The 14400-nt window shown below is 36.4% G+C and overlaps 1 protein-coding gene across 4 annotated transcripts in view; it reads left to right on the plus strand.

Annotated features, from left to right (window-relative positions):
• IBTK (inhibitor of Bruton tyrosine kinase) overlaps nt 1–6033 on the plus strand; it is a gene marked incomplete at both ends in the record, with an annotated part of 58334 nt that extends 52301 nt beyond the window's left edge. For all 4 annotated transcript variants that reach the window (XM_084228593.1, XM_084228592.1, XM_084228594.1 and 1 more), the window contains 3 exons: nt 4266–4337; nt 4723–4849; nt 5902–6033. In XM_084228593.1, coding sequence (XP_084084719.1) covers nt 4266–4337; nt 4723–4849; nt 5902–6033 — 331 coding nt within the window. The remainder of the gene's footprint in view (nt 1–4265; nt 4338–4722; nt 4850–5901) is intronic.
• Between the last annotated feature and the right edge of the window lie 8367 nt (nt 6034–14400).

Consider the following 14400-nt stretch of genomic DNA (forward strand, 5'->3'; position numbering starts at 1 on the left):
TGGGCCAACTGAATGACATATGTCTGGTCTTGCCATAACTTTCCCTCCTTCTGGTACATTCAGCCAGTGTGTTATTTTTTTTTTAATGCAAATATTACTGCTCTAAGTGTTCTTATGTGGCCTTCAAGGCCTATAGTGTGGTTCCTGCCAACTTTTTGAGCTTTATCTTTTAACATGATCTCTATTCTAATCACCTTGACCTTCTCATAGTTTCTCAAATGCCATTTACTTCTTACTTACCTACCCATTAACTAGTTGACTCTGCCTTTTTCTTTCAATCCCTGTGCATTGTCATCTGATCTACTACTACAAGTTTTTTTAATGTCTATTCAGTTCTATGTTCAAGTGAGAGCAAAGAAGATTGAGTTCTTTGTTCATCATTGTATCACCATGCTTAGAATGTTTCCTAGCATGTAATAGGTGCTTGGTGAGTGGTAAATGACTAGATGAATAGAATAAAATTGTAGCTATTTTTTAGTAACATTTGTTTTTAATGTAGTAAGTTATATACTTGAGATACATAAATATTAACCTATTTTGTTATTATTTTTACACTTAATATTAACACATTGAAGTTTTCTTTCTTCGGATAAGTATTTTTTTATATCTTAAAATATTAGGATCTGTGGTTTCACAGTTGATCACTAGAGTGTGCTGTAACATCAGGGCTCTTAATTGTGAAAAGTGGTGTGTGCTGTTATACTGCTTTGGAAATATTAAAGGAGTATAATAGTATCATGCCGCTCATAACTTAGGTGTTTGGTAAGTGGAAGCTCATGTTGTAAAGAGCTGTGTATTAGCTGATCACAAGAAAACAGCTTGAGTTTTGATTTCATCATAGAAAATACAATCATAAGTAACCCTTAAAAAAAGGAAATAGTAACATAACAGATAAATATTGGTTCAAATTATGGGGTACATGATATTAATGCAGTATTCTATGGGCTTTTCTTGGGTATTTGTAAATGTATAATATGCAGGCCCGGCCTTCAGTGTGCTTGATATCTAGTTGGTATGTCTAAATAGGCACATGGAAGTAAAATGACAGAACAAGAATAAAATTATAGTACAATATAACACTATTAAAAAGATAAGAAAGGGCCTCCCCAGTGGCGCAGCGGTTGCGAAGCTGCCCGTAGCCTCTGCAGCGCTGGTTTGATCCCCGGCTGCTCCCCAGCCACCTGCGAGGGTCCCACATGGCGCGCCTACCTCTCCTGCCCCGCCCGCTGCTCCCCTCAGCAGTGTACTTCGGTCCTTCTGCCTGCTCTGCTCCCCGCTCTGGCTCTGGTGAATCTCTCACCCTCCCGCGCTTCTGACTGTACCCAGTGCTTGTGTAAATAAATAAATAAATCTTTTTTTTTAAAAAGCACATTTAAAAAAAAAAAAGATAAGAAAGCACAATAATATATGATTAAATTCCAGATGAGTGGTTCAAAGAAAATGACCTATGGGTTACAGTTGTCAGGGAAAGTTTCATAGAGGAAGGAAGGACTTGTATATTATTTACTTAAAAAAATATTATTGATCCATTTAATTGCCACAAGCCTTTGAATGTAGAATGGACTTTTTTTTTTTTTAATTGGAGCATGGTTTTATTTATTTATACAAGCACTGGGTACAGTCAGAAGCACGGGAGGGTGAGAGAATTCACCAGAGCCAGAGCGGGGAGCAGAGCAGGCAGAAGGACTGAAGTACACTGCTGAGGGGAGCAGCGGGCGGCAGGAGAGATCTGCGCACCATGTGGGACCCTCACCAGGGTGGCCGGGGATTGAACCGGTGCTGCAGAGGCTGCGGGCAGCTTTGCAGCCCAGTGCTCAACCACTGCGCCACTGGGGAGGCCCTTTAAATCTCTTAAAATCTGAATTTCCCAAGATTGATATTTGTCATTTTGAACAAAAAAATCTTTGAAAGATTTTAACTAATCTCATGTTGCTCTTATTACAGAAGGCCAAATTTTATAAAGATTGTTGCAAACACCTAAAGCCTAATATAGTACTTACTATATGAAAGCTGAGAATGTTTTTGATACTTATTTTATCATAGTTCTATTTTTAAGATGAAATTTTGGCAGACTGAACATTGGGTACATTTAAATTACTGAGATTGTCCATTGAAAATCATTAGCTGAAAGAGTCCTGGCATAATGCTGGACAATAGATTTGAGTTTAAGTTTATTATTTACAGTAGCCCTCTGTGAACCTGTTTCATATATGAATAGACAATATTAGTGCCTATCATATGGATTTATTATAAGGCTTAGATCAGATTAGGTGTATGAAAGTACATTATAAATTATAAAGTGTTACATAGATAAGCAGTGAGATCTGAAGTATAACAACTTAACTTTGATGTAGCAAAGCCTGTATAAGGTACTTTAGTCCTGATATTCATTTAGCCACTGACAGACCATTTTCAAAGAAAGAGCTTCATACTGCTTCTTAATAATTTGGGTCTACATTATTTTTGCATTTCTTTGAAAGTGTCAAAAACACTTTAGATGATCCCAAGACCCCAGGATGATATCTGAGCACCACTTTAGTCATTATCTGTGTTCTATGTTATGCTTTAAAGCTTCATAAGGCCTCTTAATCTCTAGCCTTAGACTGACCTTAGACTTTAACCAAGGGAAGCTGCATTTAGTATCTAAAGTAATTTATCTGTTCTATCAGAATAGATGTAGAATTTTTCCATTTAGGAGTCATCCCAGTCTAGAGTCTCATCTAACAGTTTATCACAATACTTTTCTAGTTCATTTCCTTGACTTCATTTTTCTTCTGGCTGAAAATCTTTTACATTGTCCTGGAGACTACTTTTATTATACTGCAGGTTTAAAGTCTTAGAACTTGAAGCTAAGAACCCATAACTAGACCTACTTTGTGATTCAGTACCTACATCCAAAAGAAAAATGTTTTAGTAATTCAAGGGGATAAGGGACTTTTAAAAAGCTTATCCCATATTTAAAATCTTTTGACTTTCTGTTAAAATCTTTTAACTTTCTGCTTTAACTATTTATTCTCGAATTACCTTTTTACAACTATGTTGCAGATGTTTTGCTGGACATTAAGATACAAAGATGAAAGAAATAGTCTTAAACCTTGAGAAACAGGCCTGTAAATAATAACAGTTTGTAAAGCTCTATAATAGTAATTGAAATACTCAGAAGGAAGATGATATTGATAGTTGGTACACTACTTAAAAACTGAGAAGACATTTAAAGTTGACTAATGAGAATAGGAGAAATAAAGGCAGCTTTGTGACAATAGAAAAAAAAAACAAAACAGCATTTTAAGTGAAAGGCCCAGATTTGAATTGTGAGTCACACAAATTCTATAACATTCTTTGAGTCTTTACTCATTACTGCAGAGATTAAATGAGACAATGTAAATGAAAACACTTCTGATCTAAACAGTTTGACTTTCAGTATATTTTGGTTGCACCTTGACACTACTGTTTTCATTTTTTCTTCTAATTTCGTCCATACCCCAATCCAGTCATTCTGTTTGTGAAAGAGAACAGCCACCTTTACTATGCTACCAAAATCTTTTACATTTCCAGTTTCATGTATTTGTATGACCAAAACGTGATCTCAGTGTTTCTCTCCTCAGCTTTTGCAGTGAAGCCTTCCTCCACTGTATGTCAGTTTCTCTTGTGCATCTGTAGTACTTTGGATATTTTAGGTATAGTTACCAGTTGTAGTATTTGACTATCTTTTGTGAAGCCCATCTAGACCTGCATTTACTCATTGCTGAAAAAGGGCTTTGGATCTGTGTAGGTAATCTCTTGGTACCTTTCAAGCTCTAAAATTCCATAATTAGGCTATTTGCTCTAGTACCTTAGTAAATTTTTCCCCTAAAGGACTATTTCTACTCCCAAATGTTCTATACCACTTTTACTGTCTTTTCCATGAAGACTTCTCAAGTGACTAAAACTTTCTATATATTTTGAAACTTAGTGCTAATTTGTCACTTTCATAAAACATTAATTGAACATTCTTTACAAAGTTGTAATTACTAACATTTATTTGATTATAATAAATATTATTAGCAAAATAATTTCTTGTAAAATCTTGTGGCATAAAATATCATAGAGGAAGATCTTATAACTACCCATAAATTCTTTATTATAATTTCAAAGGTAAGGCTGACTGCACACATTAATTTTTCTCCTAAGTCAGAAACTTGCAACTCCTCTATATTTCGACTGGCAAGCAGCTTTACTAATGTTACTAGAATCTTTAATCTCCAGTTTTGGCATTCGTTTTGCAGATGCTCTACTCATGGCACCCCACGACCAGAAGGCAACCATATCTCAGATTTGACACTTCTAGACAGTCCCAAGTAAGGTTAATTGTTTAGTTTTGGAGTCTCTAAAGCTAGGGTGCTACATAGCTTTGAAAACAATATTAAGAAATTGAGAATAGTAAGATAACTTAATAGAATGTATTATCTGACTACAGTGCTGTACAGTTTGAATTACTTTTCTGTTATAGTGCTTTTGTTCCATCTCATTTTTTGGTGTTTTGAATTTTCTCTGCTGCATTATCTAAAAAAAAATCCGTTTTCTATTTCTCACTACTGTATAAATGGGATGCAAAAGTTTCCAGTTACCCTTGTATTTATATTGTAGATCACTGGGAAAATATACTTTTAAAATGTATTTGAAGATATTTTATGTGCAAAATTTGGGAAGATGAATGAAAACTCATTTTTTTTTTTTTTCCAGTCCCTGGCTAGTTTCTTCATGGACCTCTTCTGTAGCCCCCGTCACTTTTGCATCTATTGTAGAAGAAGAACTACAACAGGAAGCAGCTCTTATCAGAAGTCGAGAAAAACCCTTGGCTTTGATTCAGGTAAATAATATACCTATAAAGGTTTTAATTTAGGGAAGACTGCTATATTTTCATCCTTAGGTCTTAAGAAAATTATGTCTGGGGGCCTCCCTGGTGGCGCAGGGGTAAAGTCTCAACTCTATCAAGGTATGGCCAGCCACTGCAGCATGAGTTTGATCTCTGGCCATTGGCACAGCAGAGTGTGTCAGTAGATCCGCCTGTTCTGCTCCGCACTCTGTCTCTGGTGAATTTTCTCACACCCCCACCCCCTACCTCTGGCCTACACCCCAGTTCTTGTATGCATTATAATTATCAAATTAAATTGTAAATTCAATGTAAAGTAAAACTGAGGCAGTCAGCAAGTTAGGTGTTGATTGAAAATATTCAGGATAATTACTTTGGAACTAATAAACTGTGATTAAGCCATTTTTTTTTAAGACTTGTTTATGCATACAAGAGCTGGGGTACGGGCCAGATATGTGGGGAGGGTGAGAGGACTCACTAGGGACAGAGTGGGTAACACAACAGGCAGATTGACTGAAGTACACTGCGAGGGGAGCAACGGGCAAGCCAGGAGAGGTCTGCTGCGCCATGTGGGTTGCTCCCTGGCCGGGGATCGAATTTGTGCTGCAGAGGCTTTGGACAGATTCACAGGCTGCGTCTTAACCCCTTGCACCACCTGGGAGGCCCAAAGCCAATATTTTCAGCACTGTTATGCTTTGTACTATTTTAATTTTTAAAAGTGACCAGTAAAGAACTTGGCAATATCTCAATCTGCATTTGGCTTTGGTTTTGTTCTCAGGTGGTAAGCAGTAGATACCAATTCTGGGTAACTTAAAGAAAAGGAGAGGTATTAAAACTTAGTTGAAAGACCAGAGACAGGACTCCATAGTTGTCCTGAAGAATTTAGAAGAGTTAGAGGACATGTACAATAACAATGTAAGCATCTCACAGAATAAAGTGATTGGAATGAATTCCAGCTGTTATTCTAGCTCTGGCCTTAAGCCTTATTGTTACCAAGAGGATACTAGGAAACCTAATTTAATGCTGCTATATATTTTTTTTCCTTCCAGATTGAGGAGCATGCTATACAAGATTTATTGGTTTTCTATGAAGCCTTCAGCAACCCTGATGAGTTTGTCATTGTTGAAAGGACACCACAGGGACCATTGGCAGTACCTATGTGGAATAAGCATGGATGCTAATTCACCATAGAGAGATGTATTTTTCATAACTTCTGATAGTTACGTGGAAGAGTGTACCTACATATTTGGTAACCTATCATTCTACATAGACTACATAGACTAAGAGGATCTCACTTCTTTACAATTTAAGCACATAATGTTTGTATGATTAAAAAATTCCTTAGAATTGTGATAATAGTAACTTACTGTGAGAAGTTAAATTGAAATAGAATTATTTCTTTGCATAGTTTAAGAGGAAAGCATGAGTGATGAATAAAAATAACTTTTCCATTTGAGAACTTGGGGTAGTCACTCTTTTTAAAATATGACATTGATGAATAAAGTAGGAGCATCAACCATTACTTCTGATTTATTAATGACCAGAATTTTGCTTTTGCTACAGTAGTTATGTTTCCAGTTTGTTTGCTTTTTTCCCATCAGGCTATGACTGTTCTAGGTCTTTTTAAAGTACGCACACCACAGAGTTTGGACAGCACATTCTCCATGTTGTATTAAAGTATGGAGTACAATGGACAGAAAATTACTTTCTAAAATTTGGAGCCATTGTGGGTTGTGTTTTGGTTGGGAGGGGAGATCTTACAAATAGCCTAATTGTGAGAGAATTTATCAAAGTGTTAAGTTTCTAAAATAAATGCTTACTATGTATAAGAATAAATAGTTTGGAAGAAGGTTTTGTCTTTTAAAATTATGTTCCTAAGTTACTGAATAGACATAAAAATTTTCAGCTCTCAAAAACAAAGCAATGTTAAAACTGCTTCAGTATCTCGACAAATTGGAATGTTAATGTTCTAGTTTCTGGGACATAAATCTAGGAGAGAATATAGTCAGTTCACTAGTTATAATATAGTTGATGAAAATATGACTGAAACTCAGTGTTTCGAATTTAGTTATACCCAAAAACAGCAAACTTGTAAGCAAATGTGCAATTAAAAAAATGTCTTCATTTATTTCACTAATATGTTATACTGATAGACTGCTAGAGCCAGAGTTTAATTTGATGCTCTGTCCATGCTTGGCTTAAAAAAGACAGTTTTCCTAAAATGCACTTGTGAACAGTTTTATATAGTATGTAAGTAATTTGAGAAGAAATGAATTTTATGTTTTATTGAGAAATGTTACAATAAAGTTGCTTTCTAATTGATTGATTTATTGATTTCATTTGAAATTTTGAATCTGCCATGTAGGCATCTTTAGTATTTAAAGTGCTATAAAGTGGTGATATACATGTGTACTCCATACCACCTAGGAGCTTGTATTGAATGGGTTGTGAAGGAGGTAAAGCGTCTTAGAAATCTCAATCAGCAGTTGTATTCTTTTATTTATTTATTTATTGGAATAAAAGGCATCCAAATTGCAAAGGAAGAAGTGAAACTATCACTACTAGCAGATAGCATGATCTTATTTTATAGAATAGCAAAAAATTCAAAAGCTGTTAAGAACTAATAACTGAATTATGTAAAATTGCAGGATAAAGAGTCAATATACAGAAATCAGTTATTTCCATACTTCAGTGTGGGATCACCAGCACCACTTGTTCTTGGGGAGATTGTCTTGGTGCCCAGAGTTCCTGCTTGTCAGCTAGGTATAGGGTCATGCAGGGGGTCTCTCACTAAGGGCAAAAGTCCTGGTATGAGGAACTATTGGGAAACCAGTATCTGCTGAAAACAGGCAGATAAGAGGAGATAATCTTTGACCTGCAGGAACAATGAATGGAGCCCCCCAGGCAATAGCCCCTGGTCACTCTACCCTAGGTTATATCCCCAATAACTGCTTCCCCTCAGGTACTTTAACTTGCCCCACCTTTGTACTTAATGTTAATACAGACAAGACTGCCTTTGAATGAGGGTAAACATTACTTCCAGGATAGCCCCTCTAGGCTTCTCATTGCTCACATGTGGACTTTGAGTAATCTTTCCCTCATCTAGAGATACTTCCCATACTGCCACCCCACAAGGCAACACACCAACAATGAACTATCAGAAATCAAGAAAACCCATTTATAATTGCATCAAAATTAACAAAATACCTAGTAAAAAACTTAGCCAAGGAAGTAAAAGACCAGGACAACGAAAACTCTCAGATACTGATGACAAATGTAGAAGACACGTAAGTGGAAAAGCACTCCAGTTTCATTGATTGGAACAATATTGTTAAAATGTCCACACTAACCAAAGCTACTTACAGATTCAATGCAATCCCTATCAAAATTTGGATAGCATTTTTCACAGAAATAGTAAATCCTAAAATTTGTAGAGAGCCACAATGGCCAAAGAAATCTTGAGAAAGAAAACTGAAAAGCTTACTGATTTCAAACAATAATTACAAAACGATAGTAATCAAAGCTGTGGTACTGACATAAAAACTGACACATGGAACAAAAAGTTTAGAAATAAACCTAACTATATGGCCAGTTAATTTGTGACAAAGGAGACAGGAAAACACAATGTGGAAAAAACACTCTTCAATAAATGTTGAGAAAACAACTACTACATGCAAAACAATGAAGCTATCTTATACACAAAAATTGACCCCCATATGGATTGAAGATTTAAAGACCTGAAACCATAAATTATTAGAGAAAATACAGATAGTAAGTTTCTTGACATTAGACTTGGCATTGTTTTTCTGGGTTTGACCCCAAATGCAAGGGCAAGGAAAGCACAATAAAAATAAAACGAGGACTACATAAAACAAAGGCTTCTACACAACAAAGGACGACACCGAAGAATGAAAATGGAAACCTACTAAATGGGAGAAGTTATTTGTAAATCTTATATTGGATAAAGGGTTCCTATCCAAAATATACAAAACTCATGCAACTTTTTTTTTTTTTTTTACTTCAGAACAACTTTTTTTTTTCCCCAATTGTCAAGAATTTTTTTTAATTAAATAATAAATTTTATTTTTATATTCCCCCATACAACTGCACATGCCCCATTCTGACCCCAATCCCTCCCCTCCCGGCCCCCACCCCCCAAAAAGTATCTCTGGTTCATAGTTTTTGTTGATTTTGATTTTCACTTTCTTATAGTTATTCTTTTTCCTGATCCCTTATTTAAGTTTTCTAGATTCCTGCTATGAGTGAGACCATCCGGTATTTTTCTTTTTCTTTTTGGCTTATTTCGCTGAGCATGATCCCTTCCAACGCCATCCATGTTGCTGCAAATTGCATGTGTTTATCTTTTTTGAATGCTGAGTAATATTCCATGGTGTATATGTACCACATCTTCTTGATCCAGTCATCTATTTTTGGGCATTTGGGCTGTTTCCAAAGCTTAGCTATTGTAAATAGTGCTGCTATAAACATAGGGGTGCAGGTGTTCTTTGGAATGGATGTTTCTGTGTCCTTTGGGTAAATACCTAGGAGTGGAATTGCTGGATCATATGGAAGCTCTATGTTTAGTAGGTCCAGAAATCTCCACACAGCTCTCCATAGTGGTTGGAGCAGTTTGCATTCCCACCAACAGTGCAGGAGAGTTCCTTTTTCTCCACAACCTCACCAACATTTGTTGTTGCTAGTTTTTTTAATATGTGCCATTCTCACTGGTGTAAGATGGTATCTCATGGTAGTTTTGATTTGCATTTCGCTGATTACAAGTGATGATGAACATTTTTTCATATGCCTGTTGGCCATTTGCATTTCCTCTTCAGAGAAGTTTCTTTTTAGCTCTTCTGCCCATTTTTTGACTGGATTATTTTCTTTGTTGTTGTTGAGTCTCATCAGCTCTTTGCAGATTTTTGTGATCAGTCCTTTATCATTAGTGTTGGGTGCAAAAATGTTCTCCCAGTTGGTGGGGTTTCTCTTTGTTTTTGTTATTGTCTCTTTTGCTGTGCAGAAGCTCTTTAATTTGATGTAGTCCCAGCTGTTGATCTTTGCGTTCACTATCACTGCTTTGGGTGATGTGTCTGTAAAGATGTCTTTGATATGCAAATCACGTAGTGTTTCACCTATATTTCCTTCTATGTATTTTATGGTTTCAGGTCTTATGTCTAGTTCTTTAATCCATTTTGAGTTGATTTTTGTGTATGGTGTGAGGTAGTGGTCAAGCTTCATTCTTTTGCATGTAGCGACCCAGTTTTCCCAGCACCATTTATTGAACAAACTTTCTTTGTTCCAATGCATAGTCTTTGCTCCTTTGTCAAAGATTAGTTGACCATAAATCTATGGGTTTATTTCTGGATTTTCTATTCGATTCTATTGGTCTGTATGTCTGTTCTTGTTCCAATACCATGCAGTTTTGATGATTATGGCTTTGTAGTATAGTTTGAAGTCTGGGAGTGTGATGCCTCCATTTCCTTCTTTTTTTTTCAGTACAGCTTTGGCTATTCGGGGTTTTTTGTGATTCCATATGAATTTCATCAATAATTGTTCTATTTCTTTGAAGAATGACATTGAAATTTTGATTGGAATAGCATTGAATCGGTATATTGCTTTTGGTAGGATGGCCATTTTAATAATGTTTATTCTTCCAATCCATGAGCAGGGGATGTCTTTCCATTTCTTTGTGTCTTCTTCTATTACTTTTATCAATGTTTTATAATTTTCTTTGTATAGGTCCTTTACCTCTTTTGTTAGATTTATACCCAAATATTTGATTTTTTTTGTTTCGATAATAAAAGGGATGGTTTTTTTTTATTTCTTCTTCAGATTTACTGTTTGTGTATAGGAAGGCTACTGACTTTTGCGTGTTGATTTTGTATCCTGCCACTTTACTGAACTGATTGATAAGTTGGATTAGTTTTTCTGTGGAGTTTTTGGGGTTCTCTAAGTATATTATCATATCATCTGCAAATAGTGATAGTTTGACTTCTTCTTTTCCTATTTGGATTCCTTGTATGTCTTTCTCTTGTCTTATTGCTCTGGCTAGGACTTCCAGTATTATATTGAAAAGCAGTGGTGAGAGTGGACATCCTTGTCTTGTTCCAGATCTTAATGGAATTGCTTTCAGCTTTTCACCATTGAGAATGATACTGGCTGTTGGCTTGTCATAGATGGCCTTTATGATGTTGAGGTATGTTCCTTGTATCCCAAGAATTTCAAGGGCTTTTATCATGAATGAGTGTTGCACTTTGTCGAAAGCTTTCTCAGCATCTATTGATATTATCATATGGTTTTTATATTTCTCTTTGTTGATGTGTTGGATAATGTTGATTGATTTTCGGATGTTAAACCATTCTTGTGTCCCTGGAATGAATCCTACTTGGTCGTGGTGAATTATCTTATGGATACATTGTTGGATTCTGGTAGCTAAAATTTTATTGAGGGTTTTTGCATCAGTGTTCATTAGGGAGATTGGCCTGTAGTTTTCCTTTTTTGTGTTGTCCTTGTTCGGTTTTGGTATTAGTGTAATGTTGGCTTCATAGAACGTGTTTGGTATTGTCCCTTCCTTCTCAATTTTTTGGAAGAGTTTGTGAAGGATAGGCACTAATTCGTTTCTGAATGTTTGGTAGAATTCATTTGTAAATCCATCAGGTCCTGGGCTTTTGTTTTTGGGAAGGTTTTTGATTTCCATTTCAGTTTCGCTGCTTGTAATTGGTCTGTTTAGGTGTTCTATTTCTTCTTTATCTAGCTTTGGGTGATTGTAGAGTTGTAGGAATTTGTCCATCTCCTCTAGATTGTTGAACTTGTTTCCATATAACTCTTCATAGTTGTTACTGATTATTCTTTTGATTTCTGCTGTGTCCGTTGTGATTTCTCCTCTTTCATTTCTGATCCTGTTTATTTGTGCTTTCTCCCTTTTTTCCTTTGTGAGCCTGGCTAGGGGTTTGTCGATTTTATTGATTTTTTTCAAAGAACCAGCTCTTGGTTTCATTGATCTTTTGGATTGTTTTTTTAGTTTCAATTTCATTTATTTCTGCTTTGGTTTTTATTATTTCTTTTCTTCTACTGGTTTTGGGGATTTTTTGTTGTTTTTTTTCTAGATCTCTGAGCTTCGAGATTAGGTTGTTTCTTTGAGTTCTTTCTTGGTTTTTGATGTGAGCTTCTATTGCTATATATTTTCCTCTTATTACTGCTTTTGCTGCATCCCATACATTTAGGATATTAGTGTCCTCCTTGTCATTCAATTCAAATAATTTTTTAATTTCTTCTTTGATCTCCTCATTAGTCCAGTGGTCTTCCAGTAGTTTGGTTTTTAATCTCCATGAGGTTCAATAGTTCCTTGCCTTCTTTTTATGGTTTATTTCTAGTTTGATGCCTTCATGGTCAGAAAAAATGGTTGGTATGATTTCAATCTTGGTGTATCTGTTGATGTTTGTCTTGTGCCCCAGTATGTGATTGATCCTGGAGAATGATCCATGTGCGCTTGAGAAAAATGTGTACTCCGGTTTTTTTGGGTTTAGTGTTGTATAGATGTCTGTTAAGCCCAAATGCTCTAGGTCCTTATTTAGAGCTTTAGTTTCTTTACTTATTTTTTGTCTTGTTGATCTATCCATTGTTGATAGTGGTGTGTTGAAGTCTCCCACTACATATGTGTTTTCTCTGATGTCTGTTTTCAGAGATGACAACAGTTGTCTGATATATTTTGGTGCTCCTTCGTTTGGTGAGTATATGTTAATGAGTGTTATTTCTTCTTGAAGTATTGTCCCCTTGATCATAATGTTGTGACCACTGGGGTCTCTTTTTATTTTTTTGAGTTTGAAGTCTGTTTTATCTGATATAAGTATAGCTGTTCCTGCTTTCTTTTTTGGTCCACTTGCTTGTAGGATTGTTTTCCATCCTTTAACTTTAAGCCTATTTTTATCTTTTGTAGCTAAATGTGTTTCCTGGAGACAGCAAAAGGTTGGGTTTTGTTTCTTAATCCAGGCTTCAACTCTGTGTCTTTTTATTGAAGAGTTTAGTCCATTTACATTTAGAGTTAATATTGATATGTTAGCATCTGTATTTGCCATTGTATTTGTCTTTCCTTTGATTTTATTTATTTATTCTTTTAATAACTTTTTTTGGTCTTCTTTCGTTGTTATTCGTCCCTCTGAGGTTCTGGCTTTAGGATTCCTTGTAGTATTTTTTGGAGTGGGGGTTTAGTCGTAATGAAATTCCGGAGTTTCTCTTTGTCTGGGAAGGTCCATATTCTTTCTTCAAAGAGGAAGGAGAGCTTTGCGGGATAGAGTATTTTTGGTTGGCATCTGTTTTCTTGGAGTCTGTTGACTATGTCCCTCCACTCTCTCCTTGCCCGTAGTGTTTCTTCAGAGAAGTCTGATGTCAGCCTGATTGGTTTTCCTTTGAATGTTATCTGTTTCTTCCCTCTTGTCAGCTTCATTATTTTTTCCTTGTCCTGGATTCTTGGGAGCTTTACTATTATGTGTCTTGCTGTGTTTTTCCTTTCGTCATGGAAGTTTGGTGTTCTTCTTGCTTCTTGTATATCAATTTTCAGCTCCTTCTTCACATTTGGGAAGTTCTCTTCAATTATCTCCTGGAATATTTTCTCTGTTCCTACATCTCTCGCCTCTCCTTCTGGAATTCCTATAACTCTTATATTTCCTTTCCTCATGGAGTCAGATAGTTCCCGAAGTCTTTCTTCGTTCTTTTTCCTTCGTACTTCTCTTTCCTTTTCTGTTTTGGTTCTTTTTATTTCTGTGTCTTCAAGAGTACTTATTCGTTCTTCCATTTCATCTATTCTGCTTTCATTGCTTTTCCCAGAGTTCTTTAGTTCCTCCATTAATTCTTTGATCTCTTGCATTTCTTTTACTTCCCTCTTTAGGGACTCAATTTCATTCTTCTGACCATTGTTTTCCCTCTTTAGGGACTCAATTTCATTCTTCTGACCATTGTTTTCCCTCTTTAGGGACTCAATTTCCTTCTTCTGATCATTGTTTTCCTTTATGACTTCTGCCACTTTTTTAATCAGGGCAATTTTAAATTCTCTTTCTGGAAGGCTCAGAAGTTCTTCCAAGTTACTGTTGTTGCAATCTGGAGGGTGGTTTTCTTTTTGTGGTGTGCTTCTTTCCTGAGGCGTTGTTAGGTTGCGTGTGGTTCTTCTACTCCCTACTGTCTGTTTTCTAATTTGTCGTATGCATTGGGACACTGTGTTGCTCGGACTGGCCGTCATCTTGGGTGAACTTCTCCGCTCCCCTCTGGCTCCTCCAGGAACCATCTCTGGCTTCTGGCGGGGGGCTTTCTGCTGGTTTTAGTCAGTCTTTACTGAAGAAATGTCCCTGTTCTAAACTGGCGAAGCGGGACGCAGTCCCTGTGCATCCGGTCTCAGGCACACTCTTCTGCGTGCCCGGTCTGCCCCGGACATGGGTGCCTGCTCCCTCTGTGGGCTCAGACTGCTAGTTGGAAGGGGCCTGGCATGGTCTAACTTCCCAGCTGGCCACTGGGTCCTCTAGAAGCCTTCTGCCCTTTTCAAGAAGTCTTAAGAAATTTCC

Source organism: Talpa europaea, assembly GCF_964194135.1.
Source record: "Talpa europaea genome assembly, chromosome: 2".
In the NCBI taxonomy this organism is placed as follows: Eukaryota; Metazoa; Chordata; class Mammalia; order Eulipotyphla; family Talpidae; genus Talpa; species Talpa europaea.